This window comes from Chamaea fasciata, unplaced genomic scaffold, assembly GCF_029207755.1.
Source record: "Chamaea fasciata isolate MVZ Bird 193981 ecotype frontalis unplaced genomic scaffold, bChaFas1.0.hap1 SCAF_46, whole genome shotgun sequence".
NCBI lineage: Eukaryota > Metazoa > Chordata > Aves > Passeriformes > Sylviidae > Chamaea > Chamaea fasciata.
The window spans coordinates 888,269-907,426 of NW_027094131.1; the positions used below are offsets into that span (position 1 = coordinate 888,269).

Genomic DNA, 19,158 nt, shown 5'->3' on the forward strand with positions numbered 1-19,158 from the left:
GTGACTTGCCCATTGTTTCTGCTCAGGTTCTGATGTTCTGATACGGGTGCGGGGTTTTTCCATCAAACACACCTGCAGGCAGCACTTGGCCAACATCCCACCTCAGCCAGGCCAGAACTCCTGTGTTGAGATTTTCAAGTCCCTTTTAGGGGTTTCAGTCTCTGTCCTTGACGATGGTCGTGAAGCAGATGAGGGATCTTCGGACCGTCTCTTACAGATGTGCAAAACCAGCTGCTGCTGACACAATCCTATCTCATACTGAAGGGTTCCCACCCAAAATGCTACCTTCAGTCCTGACACACCATTAAGAAATCCAAGAGCAAAAGAGACAGCTGATTACAGAACCTTGCAAAATCACATCCCAGAACATTTTGGTATGAAATCACAAACATGAATGGAAGCTGAGAAAGTCATCCACGTTAGAAAACAAGCTTCCAACGACGGCACTAGAAGAGCTCAGGCAATCCATTTGATTGGAATGAGCCCTCTCTTTTTGACATGTGAGCAGTGCTATCGAATTTCCCAAAGCAGGGAAATAGGGAGCCCTGGGAGCAGCAGCAGCATCACACAGACCAATGACACAGAACAGGACAGGGCTAGAAGCTGCCAAAAACTGTAACTTCTACTTGCAATTGAGAAATTTGTTTTGAGTTCTACTACTACTATAGTTCTTAGACACTATTAATATACAATCAAAAAGACAAAAAAATAGTAGAACTAATTATAACTGTAATAATATTAGCAAACAAAAAAGAGATTATAGCAATAAGAAAAATTCATAATGCTAATAAAAACTACCATACTTATACTAGGTTTCCATGGCCAGGCTTTAGTAAGGGGGCGCTCTAGGAGTGCCTTCTGTGAGAGGCTGCTGGAAGCAGCTGCTCCTCCATGTCCCGCAGAGGCAACGCCAGCCAGCTTGAGGATGGACTTGCTGCAGGCCAAGGCTGAGCCAGTTAGAAATGGTGGCAACAACTTTGGGATAAGAGATTAAAGAAAAAGAAAATAGCTTATCGTGTGCTCTTATGTGTGAGCAGGGAAGAGCAGGGAGAGAACATGTGGGAGGAACAACACTGCACACACCCAGGGCAGGGCAGGAGGAGGAGCAGGAGCTGCTCCAGCTGCTGGAGCTGATTGCCCTGACATTCCGTGGTGCAGTCTGTGCTGAGGCAGCTGGGCCCCTGCAGCCCATGGAGGGCACAGGGTGCAGGGATGCACCTGCAGCATCTGCAGGAGCCCGTGCTGCAGCAGGGGGATGCCTGAACGCAGACTGTGACCCCATGAGAAACCTGTGCTGGAGCAGGGACCTGGCAGGGACCTGCAAACCCTTGGACAGAGGAGCCCAGGCTGGAGCACAGTGCTGGTAGGACTTGTGAGCCCATGGAAGAGTGACCCATGTTGCAGCAGTTTGTGAAGAACTGCCGTCTGGGAGAGGAACTCATGTTGGAGAAGTTCATAGAGCGAACTGGGAGGGACCCTTGGCATAGCCGGGGAACAACCCTCCCTGAGCAGCAGGACAAAACATGGGATGAACTGAGCAGTACCCCCATTCCCTGTCTCCCTGCACCCACTGGGGGAGGAGGTAGTGCTGGGAAGGAGGGATGGATGGGCAGAAGGTGCTTTTAAAGCTTTATTTTACTTCTCACTATCATGCTCTGATTTTGGTAGCAGTAACTTCAATTAATGGCTCTATTTCCAAACCTGTTTTGTCCATGATGCCATGTGCTGAGTGATCTGTCCCAGTCCTTATCTCAAGCCATGAAGCCTTCATTCTCTCCCTGGAGAGGAGTGAGAGCAGCTTTTGTGGGTGCCTGGCATCCAGCCAGGCTACACTGACTACACATCCTTTCCTTCATTCTTTCTTTCTTTCCAGAGGTCACAGTGCAGAGGTTGGGTGGGGCTTTGATGGAGGGAGTGAAGCTGGCAGGGAGCAGCTGGGACAGGAGGCACAGGGATGTGGGACAGGCATCAGAGGGGCCCAGGCAGCTGGCAGGGGACAAGGCCTGTCCCCCTGGGCCAGCAGCAGCCCCGTGCCCTGCCCAAGGCGCTCCCAGCAGGGGCTGGGCCCCGGAGGCAGGGGGAGAGCCCAGTCCCGGGATGGCGTTTCTGCCCCGACCCCCGCCCAGCCCAGCCTCCCCCGTGTGCACAGTGACCGCTGGCACGGGCTGCACTGGACAGTGGGACCTGCTGGGGACATTGAGAGCTGCCCCCACTGTGACACTGCCCTTGGGATTTCACAGGCACCAAACAAATCACAGCCAGCCCTGCTCCTTGTCATGTCCCACGCACCAGAGAGCAGCACAGCCAGCCCTGCTCCTTGTGCTGTCACAGGCACCAGAGCACATCCCAGCCCTGCTCCTTGTGCTGTCACAGGCACCAGAGCACATCCCAGCCCTGCTCCTTGTGCTGTCACAGGCACCAGAGCACATCCCAGCCCTGCTCCTTGTGCTGTCAAAGGCACCAGAGCACATCCCAGCCCTGCTCCTTGTGCTGTCAAAGGCCCTACGAGTGTATCAAATGTGGGAAGAGCTTCTCACAGAGTTCTCACTTGATCAGATACCTACAGAGGCACCACTGAGGGAAGCCCTGTGAGTGCCCCAAGTCCGGGAAGAGCTTTGTGCGCTGCTCCAGCTCCATCCCCCATTGGTGGATCCACGCTGGATGATTCCCAGGGACTTCCAGAGGGCAGAGCCCCAGTGATCCATGGTGCAAGTAATCTGTGTTGGGAAGACACCTGGCTGGGGGTTCCACAGCCTCCTGGCTCCCTATGGCCTGCATTGTCTTTTAATTTCTCTTTGTCCTTCCAAATTACCCAAAACTGGGGTAAAAATAAAGATTTTGAACTAAGACATTGATGTGCACCTGGGGGGATCTTACAGGGGATGTGGGGGATGCTGGGTTCGAGGGGTTGAAAGGGTTCTGGCAGGGACTTGTGGGTTGCTCAGGGCTTTGAGCACCCCAGGCTGAGTGGCTCTGGCTGCTCTGGGAGACCCTGGAAGAGGTTTTGGGGCAGCTGACCCCGTGCCCAGGAACTGTCCCCATCTCCCTCTATCCTGGTTCTCGGTGTCCCCTGTCCAGCATCCCCTTCTCCTCGCTCTCACTCCCTTTGCCCCCCGCCCTTTTCCATGCCCCACTCCCGGTCCCCTCCTGCTCCCATCCCAGTCCAGATTCCATTCCCAGTCTCATTCCCTGTCCCTGACAGGTATTCTCTGTCTCGTTGCCGTTGCCGTATTTCCAGTCCCATATTCCCTGTCCCGTTCGCATTCTCGTATTCCTGGTCCCACTGTCGTTCCCGCTCCCGTTTCCATAGTTCAATTTCTCTATTCCCAGTGTCGTTCCAATATGCTCATTCCCAGTCCCGTTGCCGTATTCCCATTTTCGATCCTGGTCTCATCTTTCTAATCCCCAGCCCACATTCTCTCTCCGGCTGCTGTTTCCATCTTCCTTGTCCTAATATTCCCATTCCCGGTCCCATCCTAGGTCCCTCTCCCGCACTCCCGGTGCTATTTCCGGTCGCAGTCCTCTTTCCAGGTCCTAGTCCCCATTCTTCGTCCCATTCCCGGTCCCTGACCCGAGTCCCGATCCGCTGTCCCATCTCACCGGACGCCGCCACCATCTCTCCAGCCCCCACTCGGCTTTCACGTCAACGGGGAAACACCGCGCTGCTCCCGCCCGCCAATCACATCACGCGATCGCTCCTGTATTTGCATAACCACGCCCCCGGGTTCAGCCCCGCCCAGCGCCGGCTGTAGCCGAGTCCGGGCGCTGTTTCCTCCCAGTTCCCTCCCGGCGCTCCCAGTGAGAGCGAGACTGGGAGGGAAAGCGCTCCCAATTCCTTCCCGCTGCTCTCACGATCGCTCCCGGTGCTCCCAGTATCTCGCCCAGTGCCGCCCGGGGCGGGGCCGCTTTGGAAACCCCCCAGGGCAGAGCGCGGCTGCTTTTGGGTGTCGGCAGGTCCCGGGCCGGGCTGGGAGCCGAGGAGGAGCGGGAGGAAGAGGAGGGACAGAGAAGGCGGAAAAGGAGGAGCGGGAGGAACAGCAGCAGCAGAAGTAGCACAAACACCACGCGGTTTCCCCATCCGCCCGCTCCGGCCGCTACTTCCCCGGCTCCGGCAGCATCGCCCCTCCCGGAACCCGCAGGTGAGCAGGGAGGGAGAGCTCGCCCCAAATCCGGCGGGAAGGTTTCCGGGAGGGTTTTTTTTTGCGGGGCAGGCGATGTCTGGATCTTGCAGAACCCCAAAGGTGAGCTGAAAATGCCCCTGGAGGCGTCTTGGTAGGTCCCACGCAGAGATCACCCGGTACCGGTGGGCAGAGGGGCGATACCGGGATCTCTGGGAGAGCCGAGGGAAAAAGGGTGAGCCCCGGAGCAGGGAAATCGCAGAGGGGCGATCCCGGAGCCGGGGGATGCCCGGCAGCCTGAAGCGGGGGGGTAGCCTGGAGGTGAGTGGGGTCCGGGGCCCCCGGGGCTGAAAGGGGCGCTGACTTCTCCAGCTGCACTTGGGCAGCGGGACCATCAAACCCAACGCGCACAGCCTTTGTTTTCCCCCCAAATCAGGATTTCCCATTCCCAAACATTGGCATGACCGAGGAGGATGCCAGGAGGAAGAGGAAGATGGCCCAGGAGCCACAGGCAGGTGAGGAGGAAGTCACTGCCCCTTTCCTCTTCTCTCCTGCTCCATCTCCCACCCCAGCCTGGCCCTGGCTGCAGGACGAACCTGCTGCCAAAGCCATCCTGCTGGGAACGTGTTGGGGGATCTCCTCCTTCTCTGTGGCACGGAGGCAAATCCCATCCTCTCCTTGTCCTTCCTCCCCCAGACAAGGAGGCGAGAATGGAGACCAGGGAGGACAAATCCCTGAGGCAGAACCTCGTGGAAGAGGCTGTTTTGAGCAGCTCCACGGCACAGGAATCCAATGGGGAGGAAAATCCTCAGATATCCTGCACGAGGAGGGGCTGCAAACGCAGATCAGGGGGGTCCAAGGAGGAAAGACCCATCCTGGGCCGGGGAGGCATCCGGAGCTTGGAGCTGGCGGTCCCTGAGCAGCTTCAGGATGGAGAGAAGCCCCACAAGTGCTCAAAATGTGAGAAGAGCTTCAGCCACAGATCCTCCCTGATCTACCACTGGAGAATCCACACAGGGGAACGGCCCTATGCGTGTGGGGAGTGTGGGAAGAGCTTCAGATCAAGCTCTGATCTGATCAAACACCAGATAATCCACACAGGGGAGAGGCCCTACACATGTGGAGAGTGTGGGAAGAGCTTCAGCCAGAGCTCCACCCTCATCCGCCACCAGATGATCCACACTGGGGAGAGGCCTTACGAGTGTGATCAGTGCAGGAAAAAGTTTCAGACCAGCTCCAATCTTCTCTTCCACCAGCAGATTCACACAGATGAGAGGCCCTTCCGCTGCCCCGACTGTGGGATGGGTTTCAAGCACAACTCCACCCTCATCAGGCACCGGTGCATCCACACGGGGGAACGGCCCTACAAGTGTCCGGAGTGTGGGAAGAGCTTCTCCCAGAGCTCCACCCTGACTGTCCACCAGAGGAGCCACAAGGGGGAACAGCCCTACAAGTGTGGGGAGTGTGGGAAGAGCTTCATGTGGAGCTCCCACCTGATTGCCCACCGGAGGAGCCACACACGGGAACGGCCCTACGAGTGTGGGAAGTGTGGGAAGACCTTTATCCACAGCTCCAACCTGATCCTCCACCAGAGGAGCCACACGGGGGAACGGCCATTCAAGTGTGCAGACTGTGGGAAGACCTTCAGGACAAGCTCCAACCTCACTGTCCACCAGAGGAGCCACACCGGGGAGAGGCCCTACAAGTGTGACCAGTGCAGGAAGACATTTCCTACAAGCTCCGATCTCCTCCTCCACCAGCGGATTCACACAGATGAGAGGCCCTTCCGCTGCCCCGACTGCGGGAAGGGCTTCAACCGCAACTGGACTCTCCTCACCCATCGGCGCATCCACACCGGGGAAAGGCCCTACGAGTGTCCTGAGTGTGGGAAGAGCTTCTCACAGAGCTCTAACTTGATCCAACACCAACAGAGGCACCATTAAGGGAGTGCCCTGAGTGCAGGAAGAGCTTCCTGCACGGCTCCAGCTCCATCCCCCATGGACGGATCTGCGCTGGATGATCCCCAGTGACCCCCAGTGGGCAGAGCCCCGGTGATCCACACTGCTGGTGATCCCTGTTGGGAAGACACCTGGCTGGGGGCTCCACATCCTCCTGGCTCCCCGTGGCCTGGACTTTCTTTTCATTTCTCTTTGTGGTCTCCATACACCCAAAACTGGGGTAAAAATAAAGATGTTTAACTAAGACCTAGATGGGGACCTGGGGGGATCTTCCAGGGGATGTGGAGGATGCTGGGTGTGAGGGAGTTGAGGGTTCCTGGCAGGGACCTGGGGCTTTCTCAGGGCTTTGGGCACCCCACGCTGAGCAGCTCTGGCTGCGCTGGGAGACCCTGGTGGAGTTTATGGGGCAGCTGATCAAGGGCCCCCTGCCCTGGAACTCTCCCTATGTCCCCCTGTCCCCATTTCCAGTGTCCCCTGTCCAGGAACATCCTCTCCCCACTGTCACTCCCTTTGCCCCCCATCCATTCCCATGTCACCTCACTCACGTCCTGTCCCTCTCCCATCCCAATCCAGATCTCATTCCTGGCCTCATTCCCTATCGCTGTCTCATATTTTCTGTCTGGTTGTCATTCCCACATTCTCAGTCCCATATTCCCTGTCTGGTTGGCATTCCCATACTCCCAGTCCCATATTCCCTGCCTTGTTCCCCTTCTTGCATTCCAGATTCCACTGCCCATCATGAATTTCCATTTCTATATTCCTTGTCCTGTTCCCATATTCCAGATCCCAATACAATTTTGTATTCCATTTTCTGATCTGGGACCACTTTCCCAATCACCATTCCATATTCTCTCTCTGGTTGCTGTTTCCATCTTCCCCGTACCATTTCCATATTGTCATCTGCAGGCCCTGTCCCTATCCCCATTCCCAATCCTGTCCCCATTCACAGTCCCCGTCCCCATTTTTGATCCCTGTCCCCATTCCTGATCTCTGTCCCCATTCCCAGTCCCTGTCCACATTCTCAGTCCCATTCCCGTGTCCCTGTCTTGCATTTCCTGTCCCAGTCCTGGTCCCTGTCCCCATTCCCGATCCCATTCCCAGTCCCATTCCCGAGGGCCGCCTCTCACACGGGGCCCTGAGGGCTCCACAGCTCGGGCTGCCTGTGGCACACGATCTCTTCAGCCCTGCTGCTGTCCTTGGCCGGCTGCACAGAGCACAAGGCTTTGGCCATTTCTCACAGGCCCCCGGCTGGCCAGAGCAGCCCCTCCTGCCAGCACCCGCCGTGCCTCAGAGCCCTCCCTCATGCTGGGGACACGGAGGGGACACGGGCCTGCAGGAGCCTCCTGTTCTTGACACAGGAGCAAGGCTGCAGCTCCAGCCTTTGGGCCCTGGGCCGCAGCAGCCCAGGGGAGGCCCAGCTGCAGAGCTCGCAGCCCCGCATGTGTTTCACCGCAACGCTTTGGAACACTAATCCCCATCCACTATTGTCTCTTTGAGGACGCTGTTTCCATATTCCGTGTCCCAATCCCATATTCCCATTCCCAGTGCCACTGCCAGTTCCTATCCCCATCTCCACTCCCATTCCTGGTCCCAGTCCCGTATTCCTTGTTCCAGTGCAAATCACATATTCTTGGTCCCACTCCCAATCCCTTTCCCCATTCCCGACCTCATTTCAAGACCCTTTCTCGTATTTTGAATCTTATTCCCGGTCCTGGTGCCGTTCACGGTCCCTGTCCCCTATTGCTGGTCCCATCTCCATTCCCTGTCCTCATTCTCTGTCCCAGTCCCAGTCCCTGTCCCCATACCCGGTCGTGTCCCGTATTCCCGGTGCCTGTCCCCGTTCCCAGTGCCATTCCATATCTCTGTCCCCGTTCCTGGTGCGCATCTCAGTTCCTGCGACCAATTCCCGATACCATTCCCCGTCATTGTCCCCATTCCCGGCTCCAGTCCCGTATTTCCGGTCCCGTTCCTGGTCTCGGTTCCGTAGTATCGCTCCCTGTCCCGATTTCCAGTTCCAATTTCCGGTCCCTGTTCCCTCCCACCAGACGCCGCCGCCATCGCTCCGGTCCCCTCGCGGCCCTCACGTGACCCGGAAAACCCCGCGCGCTTCTCCCGCCCGCCAATCACAGCTCGCGATCCCTCCTGTATTTGCATAGCCACGCCCTTTGACTGGGCCCCGCCCAACGCCGGCTGCAGCCGAGTCCGGGCGCTGTTTCCTCCCAGTTCCCTCCCGGCGCTCCCAGCGAGAGCGATACTGGGAGGGAAAGCGCTCCCAGTTCCTTCCCGCTGCTCTCAGGATCGCACCCGCTGCTCCCAGGATCGCTCCAAGTGCTGCGCTACGGGGGCCGCTTTGGAAGCCCCCTAGGGCAGAGCGCGGGCCGGGCTGGGAGCGGAGAAGGAGCGGGAGGAGGAGGAGGGACAGAAGAGGAGAACGAGAGAGGAGGAGCAGCAGCAGGAAGCTCACCCCCCCCCGGAACTCGCAGGTGAGCGGGGAGGGGCAGTTCCCCTCTAAAACATCGCGGGGGTCTCTGGGAGGACTTTTTTCGGGGCAGGGGATATTTGGATCTTGCACGACCCCAAAGCGAAGCCGGAAATGGCCCTGGAGGGATCTTGGGGGCGATCGCCCGGTACTGGCGGGCAGAGTGGCGATATGGGGTTTGGGGATCCCTGGGAGAGCCAGGGAAAAACGCAGAGGAGCGATCCCGGCAGCCTGGCCATGAGCAGGGTCCGGACCCCCGAGGCTGAAAAGGGCGCTGACTTCGGCAGCTGCGCTTGGGCAGCGGGACCATCAAACCCAATGCGCCAAGCCCTTGTTTTTCCCCCCAGGCCAGGATATCCCATTCCCAAACCTTGGCCTGAAGGAGGAGGAGGAGGCCGCGAGGAAGTGTAAGATGGCCCAGGATGCCCAGGCAGGTGAGGAGGAAGTCAGTGCCCCTTTCCCCCTCTCTCCTGCTCCATCTTCCAGCACAGCCTGGCCCCCGGCTGCAGGACAACCCCGCTGCCAAGGCCGTCCTGCCAGGGATGCACTGGGTGATGTCCTTCCCCTTCTTTGTAGCACAGAGGCAAATCCCATCCTCTCCTTGTCCTTCCTCCCCCAGACACGGAGCTGAGCACGGAGCCCAGGGAGGACAAATCCCCACAGCAGAACCTCGTGGAAGAGGCTGTTTTCAGTGGCTCCACAGCCCAAGAATCCAACGGGGAGGAAAAGTCCCGGAGATCCCTCATGAGGAGGGGCTGCAAACACAGATCTCGGGGATCTGCAGAGGAAAGATCCACCCTGGGTCGGGGAGGCATCCAGAGCTTGGAGCTGGGGGTCCCCGAGCAGCTTCAGGATGGGGAGAAGCCCCACAAGTGCTCGAAATGCGAGAAGACCTTCAGGTGGAGATCCTCCCTGATCTGCCACTGGAGAATCCACATGGGTGAACGGCCCTACGAGTGTGATAAATGCAGGAAGATGTTTAAGACCAGCTCCTGTCTCCTCCTGCACCAGCAGATTCACACAGATGAGAGGCCCTTCCGCTGCCCCGACTGCGGGAAGGGTTTCAAGCACAACTCCGTCCTCATCACCCACCAGCGCATTCACACCGGGGAACGGCCCTATGAGTGTCCCGAGTGTGGGAAGAGCTTCAGCCATAGCTCCAGCCTGATTGTCCACCAGAGGTGCCACACCGGGGAACGGCCCTATGAGTGTGGGGAGTGTGGGAAGAGCTTCAGCAGGAGCTCAACCCTAATTGCCCACCGGCGGAGCCACACTGGGGAGAGGCCCTACGAGTGTGGGGAGTGTGGGAAGAGCTTCAGCTGGAGCTCCCATTTGACCCGCCACCAGAGGAGCCACACGGGGGAACGGCCCTACGAGTGTGGGGAGTGTGGGAAGAGCTTTATCCACAGTTCCACCCTGATTGCCCACCAGAGGAACCACACCAGGGAGGGGCTCTACGAGTGTGGGGAGTGTGGGAAGATCTTCAGCCAGAGCTTCACCCTGACTGTTCACCAGAGAAGCCACACTGGGGAGAGGCCCTATGAGTGTGATAAATGCAGGAAGAGGTTTCTGACCAGCTCTGATCTCCTCAAGCACCAGCGGATTCACACGGATGAGAGGCCCTTCCGCTGCCCCGACTGTGGAAAGGGCTTCAGGTACAGCTCCAACCTTGTCACCCACCGGCGCATCCACACTGGGGAGAGGCCCTATGAGTGTCCCAAGTGTGGGAAGAGCTTCTCACAGAACACAACCTTGACTAGACACCAACAGATGCACCAATAAGGGAAGCCCTGCAAGTGCCCTGTGTGCACGAAGAGCTTTGTGCACTGCTCCAGCTCCATCCCCCATGGATGATCCCCATGATCATCCATGCTGGATGATCCCCAGTGACCTCTGGTGGGCAGACCCCTGGTGATCCATGGTGCTGGTGATCTGTGTTGGGAATACACGTGGCTGGGGGCTCCACATTCTCCTGGCTCTCTGTGGGTACCTGGACACATCCACAGACCAACCTCAGAAATCCATTGTGGAGAGCAGATTTGTCGATGTCTGACCCTAGAAAAATCTCACTTTTACATCTTCTGGGGGCATCAAGCAACACAAGATGGCCTTGGAGGTCTTCTCCAACGTAAGTCCATAATTTCAATTTTCTCTGAGCCATGGGCATTTTCCAGAGCCAAATGGGAATGGACTGGGGCAAACCCCACAACTTTGGAGACAGTGGGATTGATAGCTCTCCAGAAAAATGCTTCCCACCCACCCAAGCATGTGGATGCTCTGCCAGCAGGGACACATAAATCCTTTTGTTTTGGTCTTGAAATGAAAAGGTTTCTGTTCATCCCTTTGAAAGCCCTGAAACTGGGGTAAAAATAAAGATGTTGAACTGAGGCACGGATGGGGACAGGTTGGGGACAATGACATTGGTGGGGGAATGGGGGTACATGGCCATGGATGGGGACATAGGGGGACATAGACATGGGTGGGGAAAAGAACTGGGACAGCATCAATGGCACCACCTGTGCCACCACAGTGCCACCACCACCTTCATCTCGGCCATGGTAAAGCACTGCCCGATGCAGTTCCTGCCACCACATCCCCACTGTCACCACCACGGTGTCCTGGCCGAATGTCATGCTCCACCAGGGCAGGATGGGGAACTTATTCATCTGGGGACAAGTGGCCCAGAAGTGAGTGACAGCCACCAGGGTGTTTCAGGGCCACCACAACCCCAATCACTCCTGGAGACAGGGCAAGGGTCAGTGTCACCTGGGGGTCACATGATCCTGCGCTGGTTGTCACCAGAGGCATCCTGCTGGGAGCATCCCAACAGCTGCAGGGACATTGTCCCCTCATGTTTGCCCTGGTGGCACCATGTCCCCTCCCTCCATATGTCCCCATGCTCCACTGTGGTTCCCTGTCACCCCTCTGTGTGTCCCTGTCCCCCCTGTGTGTCCCTGTCCCCATCTCCTCTATGTGTCCCTGTCCCCTTCCCTCATGTTCCTGTCCCCCACCCCTGGTGGGGCCAAAGTCCCCAAGGTCCTGGAGCCATGTCCCTGAAGTTGTCCCTGTGTCCTGCAAGGTGTCCCACTGTTCCTAAGGATGTTCTTTTGTCTGCTCCTGATGCTGAGCATCTTCATCTGTCCCATCAGAGGTAGGGACATCCTATGACACCCTGTGACACTCCACAACATCCCATGACACCCTTTGTCCTCTGATTTTGAGTCCTTCCCGCCAATACTCTGGGTCCTTTCCCTCTCTTTTGTGTCCATTCCCCCCTATTTTGGATCCTTTCCCTCTTTTCCCATCCTTTCCCCCAATTTTGGGTGCCCTCCCCTTGACCTGGCACATTTTTGGGTGCATCTGCCTCCTCACTCCCCACCCCGTGACCCCTCAAGCATGTCCTCAGCTGTGTCCCCAACTGTCCCCCCACACCACATGGACTCGATGCTTGCCATCCTGGATGTCCTCAAGTCCCCAGGCCAGGACTGTGGATCTTCCAGGAGATTCAGAGCTGGCCCAGCATCCAGGGGACACTGGTGGCCGTGGGGCTTGGGGTTGGTGGCCTGGTGGGGTTGGTGGGAGGGGGTTTGGGGTCATCTTGAGACTGACCATGGGTCTTGTCCACTCTGCAGTGAGGAGCAGCTCCAGCTGGGGAGCCTGGGATGGATGGGGGCAAGGAGAGGTTGGATCCTAGTCCAGATGGACACCAGAGCCATAGATCCCACTCTGGATGTACATGGGTCTGGATGGACACCAGAGCCATGCATACCAGCTGGACTCTGGTCTGACCAGTCCCCAGCCCAGTTGACCACCAGCCTGGACACACCGTGGCCCACCCCACTGGACCACTGGCCAATCCCAGTAGCCCCAACCCCAAAACCCCCCAAAATAAACCCAATTTCAGAATATTGGCTCTGGGTGGTCCCTGCAGAGCGAGGGGGAACCTGAGGCATGAGCTGGGGCGGTGACTTTGCAGAGATAGGAGGGGACTTCATGACCTACCCTGGAGACCCCTAAACCAGCACCAACCCCCAAATTGTCACCACAGCATCCCAGGACCCCCAACTGCCATTTCAAAGGGACTCCAGGAGCCACCGCAACCCTGCAGACACTTTGAGGGCTGACCTGCTGTGTCCCCCTGGTGTCACCAGCATGTCCTCAGCGGGAGAAGTAGCATCACCTCTCGGAGGAAGAGGAGGAGGAGGTGAGGGTGCAACTGATACTCCTGCCTGGTCACATCAGGAAGCTATGACAGGAACTGAGGCCAAGCGCGGGCATGGCAGCGGAGGTACCGCAGGGGATTTCGGGGGATGCTGTGCACGGGAGGTGTTGGGGAATTCGGAGCCTTCAAGGTGGGGTTGCCAGGTTGGGAGTGCCCCATCTCCCACCCCCAAATCCAGCCCCTGGACCCCCAAAGTGACTCCTCATGTCCCACTGCTCTGAAGTGCAGCCCCTGAACCCCCCAAAATAATTCTCCCCATCCCACAACCCCTTAAATCCAGCACCTGAACCCCCCAAAATTGACTCTTGCCCCCCACAGATGGAGGTGGAAGCCTGCCCGGCCCCCCCGAGCCCCCCGCCCTACTGAAGACTTACAAGTGGGGCACCACAACTGCCGCCACCCCCAGAGGGGACCCCGAAAGGGGTGGGGGGTCCCCGGGGAGCTGCCACTGGTGCACCTGCAGGGCTGGAAACGCTCCTACAGTCACCCAGACACCAACTGTGACAGGGGTGGTGACAGGGGTGTCCCCAAGACTAGTGTGCACTGGTCACTGTTCCAGAAGGCGTTTTCCACCCGCTCCAAGGTGCCCAAGGAGCCGTGGGTACCCAAGGGGACAAGGCCACCCACCCCTGCAGCGGTACCTGTTCTCCATGGGCAGGAGGAGGGGACACGGCGACAGCGGAGCCAGGGCGGAGCTGGGGGCGCAGGATGGGGCAGGTGAGGGGGTACGGGTTGGGGGGTTATAGGGTGGGGTGTGGATTTTGGGGTGATTATGGGTGGGGGGGTGATGACTTTTTGAGGTGCAATAGCGAGGGGTTCTGGGGATGGTTTGGGGGTGATGGTTTACAGGGTGATAGGTGGGGATGATGAAGATGGGTGGGAGTGATGAATTTTGGGGTGATTATGATGCGTGTGGGTGGTCATGGGTGGGCTTGATGGGTTATGGGGTGATGGGTTATGTGGTGGTGAATTTTGCGGTGATTATGATGGGTTGAGGGATTATGGGAGTGGTTTGGGCAGTGATGGGTTATGGAGTGATGAATTTTGGGGTTACCATGATGAGGGTTATAGGTTATGGGTTGATGGGTGGGGGGTGATGATTTTTGGGGTTATGATGGGTGGGGAGGGATGAATTTTGGGGTGATAATTGTTGCTATAGGACATGAAATAAATGACATGCACACAGTCAAGTTGTCAGGGCAAAAAGAGTGAAGTGTATTTTTCTACTTCGGTTTATATAGATTTTGGACAATGACCATGGATTGGGCAATGAGGTTGCCACCTCTCCCACCACACTGGTCAAACTAGAAGTCCATCAATTGTCCCTCCTCCAGAGAGGAATGTAAACATCGCTTTGTTTACATGAAAATCTGTGAGAAACTCCACTACAAAAATGCAAGCATCAGAAGGCTGAAAAAGATCAGGGCAACAGATGATGATGGGTGGAAGGTGATGGGGATGGTTTGGGGATGATGGATTATAGGGTGATGAATTTAAATCATGAAAATGTTAAAAGTTGTATTATTTCCAACAGGGAGATCCCACCCCCAGCCCTGCTCCTCCTCCCAGATGGGCAGGGAGCTGCCAACACATGGAGGAAGGGGGATGGTCCTGATGCCTCCCCCATGACCCCCAACCCATGCAAAAGTTATGGGGCAGGTTGAAGCCGTTTTGGGGGTGAACATGGGCTAGTTTGGGGAGGGCAGAGGGACAATTTGGGGGGCTTCTTGGGATGTTGCTGTGTCCACCCTTGGCCCAAATTGCCCCTTCCTCTGGCAAGGAGGATAATTTCCAAGGAGATACTTTAATATTCTGCAGTGTGAGAGGATGGCGCTTGGATCTGGAGCTTGCTCCCCACTCTCCAAGTCTGGTCCCAGTATGAAAGTGACTGCAGGAAAGGAGCACCCCACCATGGGACACTCCTGGGTCAACGCTAGACACAGAGTGGTAAACTGAACGCCCACACACTGCTGTGCAGGCCATGCCACCTTTCAGAACACAGAAACCCAAAATGTTTGTGTGGGGATCTCTAACTGCAAAGCAGGCAGCTGGTGTCTGTGTCTGCCCAGGAGCCAGGAAGTACCCTTGGTGGGTTAGAAAATGGCACTTCCTCCAGTGATTTTCAATGAATAATGGAATATCCTGAACTGCAAGGGATGCACAAGGGCCATCCAGTCCAACTGCTGGCCCTGCACAGGACAGCCCAGGAATCCCAGCCTGGGCCTGAAAGCATTGTCCAAATGCTCCTGCAGCTCTGGCAGCCTTGCGGCCGTCACCATTCCCTTGGGAGCCGCACAGTTCCTGATCACCCTCTGGAGGAAGAATCTTTTCCTGATCTCCAGCCTGACCGCGTCCTGCCACAGCTTCAAGCCATTCCCTCCTCGGGTCTTGTCACTGGTCAGCAGAGCTCAGAGATTGGCATCTGTCCCTCCACTGCCCCTCAGGAAGAAGCTGGAGACTGCTATGGGGTGTCCTCTAAGTGCCTTCAGCCTTGGTAAACTTCATATGGTTGATGATTGCTCATTGCTCGGATTTGTTAAGGTCTCTCTGCCCTTGAGGGAGTCAACCGCTCCTTCCAATTCAGTGTTGTCCGCAAACTCTACTTACTGTTCCTTCAAGTCCTGCATCCAGGTCCTTCATGAGGATGTTGAAGAGCACAGAGCTGACAGTGGAGCAGAACCCACTAGTGACAGGTCACCAGTCTGGTGTCACCTCAGGTGCTGTCACCAGTGCCTGACCCGTGAGCCAGTTGCTTACCCACCACATGACATGTTGATCCAACTGGGGGCTGGACATTTTCTCCAGAAGGATCCTGCCAGAGACAGGATCTAAAGCTTTACTGAAATTCAAAAAGATGCCATCAGCTGTCCTGATCAACTTGGTGGGTTACACTGTCCTAAAAGGCAATCAGGTTGGAGAAGCAGGACTCTCCCCCTCATGAAGCCACGCTGCCTGTGACCAAGGACTGCATTGTCCTCCAGGTGTTTTTCAATGCCTGCCTGAATGATCTTCTCCATCATTTTACCAGGCACTGAATTGAGACTGACAGGCCTGTAGTGTCCTGGGTCATCCTTCTTGACCTTTTGGAAACTGTTAGCCTGCATCCAGTCAGGATGGACTTCTCCAGATTCCCAAAACTGTTCATAAATCATCAGCCATTCTTTGAGTATTCTTGGATGAGGAGAATAATCTGGGTAAGAGGTGAAGCTGTGCGGCTTCTTATCGTTAATAGATTTTTCACATCACTTAGTTCACGTGGATACAATGCTGTTGGTCATGGGCATTGGCAGCTACCCATAAAGAACTGGCCAAAGATATTCAAGTCACGGCTCCAGATAAATCCAAGAAAACTGGTCAACTGGTCACCAGTGTGTGGTGCTTAAGATTAATTGGCTTGTTTGCTGAAAGAGATTTAATTCCTTCTCCCCTGGGGCAGTCCTGTAGCACCCAGGCAGAGAAATGGCTTTGTTTGGTTGGATGGAACTGGGCTTGGGTAAATAATTGAACCACTTTCAAAGGTCTTAGTGTGCTTTCACCTAGGGCTTGTGCATGGCTTAGTGCGGACACAACCTCCACATTCAGGCTGGGAATACTTACAGGGTCTCCCACCTCTTAATTTAACTGATCCTGAAATAACTTGGATATCTCAGTCACTGTGTATGGCACTGTTTGGTAGCAGTGTGTCCACCTTGACCATCATCTCTGGGTTCAGTTTGGTTTAGGGCTATAGACTCTCCATCCTGTAATTTTCCCTCTAAGATACCCTTCCTGTCATCTCTATCACCAAACTGCCTGAAGCCTCCTCACACGATCGCACTTGGTGGTGAGCAGCCCCTCTGCCTGCAGCTTCTTTTCCTTCTGCTGACCCTGCTCAACAACAACACCACCTTCCCCAAAGCCTGCTCTCCCTCTCCAGGGGATTTCAACCCCCTGGACAACAGACAGCCCTCTGTATATGGCACCAGGACTTAGGAGGATCATTTACCCTTAGGAAAAGCCCTGGCTCCCAGGATTCTGGCACTTCCTCTTCTGCAACTTCTTTCTGCCCCCCAGCAGCTGCTGCCCACACTTGCGCTGTCTCTGCCTGCCCTTCCACAGCCTCTCCCTTTTCCTTAGGTGCCTCTTCTTCTCTTTTTTCCACTGCCTGCTCTCCTGCCTCTCCCTTCTCTTCCACAGCCACTTCTCCAGCTTTGTCTCCTTGTCCCACACTTGTCTTTTTCTCCTTCTCCTCATCCTCCTCACCCTATTGATTTCCTGTCCTGACTTAGTCACTCTCTTGGTTTCTAAAGGTTTCCATGCCTGATCTGACCTCTTCCTTTCACCCGCTAATTCTTCCTGCACTTTCCCAACTCTTCCTTATCTCAACCACTGCCCATGTCCTTGTGCTCCCCCCTTGTGCCGCCTCCTCATCCCTGTCCATGTACCCAACGTGTCTCCCAATGCATTCTCCCACTCTGCAGCCTTGTGGAGCCCAAGGTGCATTTGTCTGCTAAGGTCCCTTCCATAATCAGCAGAGATTCCAAATTTGCTCTCTCATTTTGCTCTCCATCTGAATGTTTTCAGAAGGAGTTCACCGAATTTTGTGGAAATTTCTCTCTCATCTTGCTCTCCATCTAAATGTTTTAGCAAGGACTCAAAAATCCTTTTATCCTTTTGAGCTGCCATTGATGGCTTAGTATTTCAGCTTTTATATTTTTTCATATGTTGTAGTGGAGATGGCCACTGCACTCAGAGTGCTTCATTAAAAACCTCACAGGGGCTTCAAGTATTGGTACCATGTTATGTAGAAGTCTTTCATATCTTTTCCATATAGCAATCCTATGGGCAGGTCCCCACAGCTCTGGCTCTTTCTCTCCTTCTTCTCTCTTCCTTCTGTAGTTCCAGCTCACTGCTTCCTGTCCCTAGCATGGCCGCCTAACCCTGTCTGTCCCTTGTACATTGGCTTACCTTACCTGTCCCTCACATGACCTCCTGTCCCTTCGTCCTCGCAGCACAGCCAACCGACTCCAACTGACTCTCTACCAACCAACTCACTCTTTTATCACGCCCAGCTATGAGGGCAAGGCTGTTCCCACTCTTTGCTTATTAATACAGCTGCAATGTATCAGAGGCAGGATTGCTTTTAGCACTATCCCTGTCTGTCTTCCCACACCACATTCGTATATTTGTAATCCTGAAATTCTTTAGAGTATAACTCTAAACTCCATACTGAGTTTTCGCTACTGCTTTCCCATTTTGTTCAGACAAAACAATTCCTCTCCAGGTGTTGGGAAAGATGAAGGTTTGACAAGAAAGTTTCACAGATATGAATGCTTAGCAGAAGGCTCTCTGAATGTAATACATGTGAAATTTAAATGAAAGTGAATTTTGATATAGAAGAATAATGCTAAAATTGCTGAGCTAGTTGTTACTGGACAACTAAGAAAGCAAAGGTTAAGTCGAGTTGGAAGGAGGTTTTATGGCTAGAGCAAAGGATATGTTGACCACAAATGAAGATGTTTTTATCAAGTAGAAAGAGGTCTCAAGAAAAGCAAAAGATACCATAAGCAAACAAAAACTTGTTTTTACCATGTAGAAAAAAGGTCTAAGAATTTTCCACTGCAAGAAAACTGAAAAACAACTTTAAGCTTAAACTGTAACATAATATGGTAATGACAGTTGTTTTGATAGGCTAGAGGTAATAGTAAAGGTATTGTGTACGATGCTGATTGGTTTTAATGTATTAAGATGCTCAGCAAAGAAAACAATATAATGCATTGTAACCTGAACTAACTTGGCTTCAGGTATGCCTCTAAGCTGTAGCTGGCAGCTTTAGGCGTGGCTTTGTCACCCACGACCCAGGAATGCTGTAACATCTCCTATACAATAAACAGCATTTTGAAGAGCCACTTGTTGTCCCACATCTCTCATTCAGGCTCTTACATCCAGGCCTGGGAATCAAGGACACCTCACTGTCTGAGGTCCTGAGAAATGTAAAGAAAAGTGAGTTGGTGGGAAGCAAACTTGGGGTAAATGACTTCATTCCTTGAAGCTGTAGTTGGAAGATTAACCCCCAATATGCAAATGAACCAAACTTATATAAAAGTATGAAAACCTGTGATGCGTTGTCCATTGTCTTGGTTTGGGAAGACAGGTATCTGCCAGTGAAAACTGGAGTTTTCCTTGGAATGGAGAATGTAAACCCACCCCACCCTCCTCCAAATTATTTTAATTTTGCAATTAAAGGCTTTCAGGCAAAGATTTGGGAATAGGAATAACAGTCCTTTACTAGGAATATTAAGAATACAAATGTAGTAGTTCAAAAACCCAAGCAAACAAAACAAAAATCCTAGAATCCCTGACAGAAATACAACCTGACACCCTGTTGGTCAGGGTGTTGGA

The 19,158-nt window shown here is 54.7% G+C and overlaps 1 protein-coding gene across 3 annotated transcripts; it reads left to right on the forward strand.

Moving 5' to 3' along the window:
• Positions 1 to 3,052: 3,052 nt before the first annotated feature.
• LOC136304022 (zinc finger protein 850-like) lies at positions 3,053 to 18,267 on the forward strand. 3 transcript variants are annotated; one of them, XM_066207706.1, is made up of 5 exons: positions 4,513 to 4,633; positions 4,815 to 6,051; positions 9,485 to 10,683; positions 12,707 to 13,494; positions 14,019 to 18,267. In XM_066207706.1, the coding sequence occupies exons 1-3, from the start codon at positions 4,579 to 4,581 to the stop codon at positions 10,335 to 10,337; spliced, it is 2,145 nt and encodes a 714-aa protein (XP_066063803.1). In that variant the 5' UTR covers positions 4,513 to 4,578; the 3' UTR covers positions 10,338 to 10,683; positions 12,707 to 13,494; positions 14,019 to 18,267. The 3 variants fall into 3 exon arrangements, with proteins under 3 accessions (XP_066063801.1, XP_066063803.1, XP_066063802.1); XM_066207704.1 differs by lacking the exons at positions 9,485 to 10,683; positions 12,707 to 13,494; positions 14,019 to 18,267 and adding an exon at positions 3,053 to 4,139 and having other exon boundaries at positions 4,555 to 4,633; positions 4,815 to 6,322; XM_066207705.1 differs by lacking the exons at positions 4,513 to 4,633; positions 4,815 to 6,051; positions 12,707 to 13,494; positions 14,019 to 18,267 and adding exons at positions 8,290 to 8,559; positions 8,903 to 8,989 and having other exon boundaries at positions 9,175 to 10,938.
• The last annotated feature ends 891 nt before the right edge of the window (positions 18,268 to 19,158 follow it).

Coding starts and splice junctions, on each gene's coding strand:
- LOC136304022 (XM_066207706.1), top strand. CDS start 4,579: ATGACCGAGGAGGATGCCAGGAGGAAGAGGAAGATGGCCCAGGAGCCA. Junction 4,634..4,814: donor GGCCCAGGAGCCACAGGCAG/GTGAGGAGGAAG, acceptor TTCCTCCCCCAG/ACAAGGAGGCGAGAATGGAG. Junction 6,052..9,484: donor TTGATCCAACACCAACAGAG/GCACCATTAAGG, acceptor CTGCCACTGGAG/AATCCACATGGGTGAACGGC.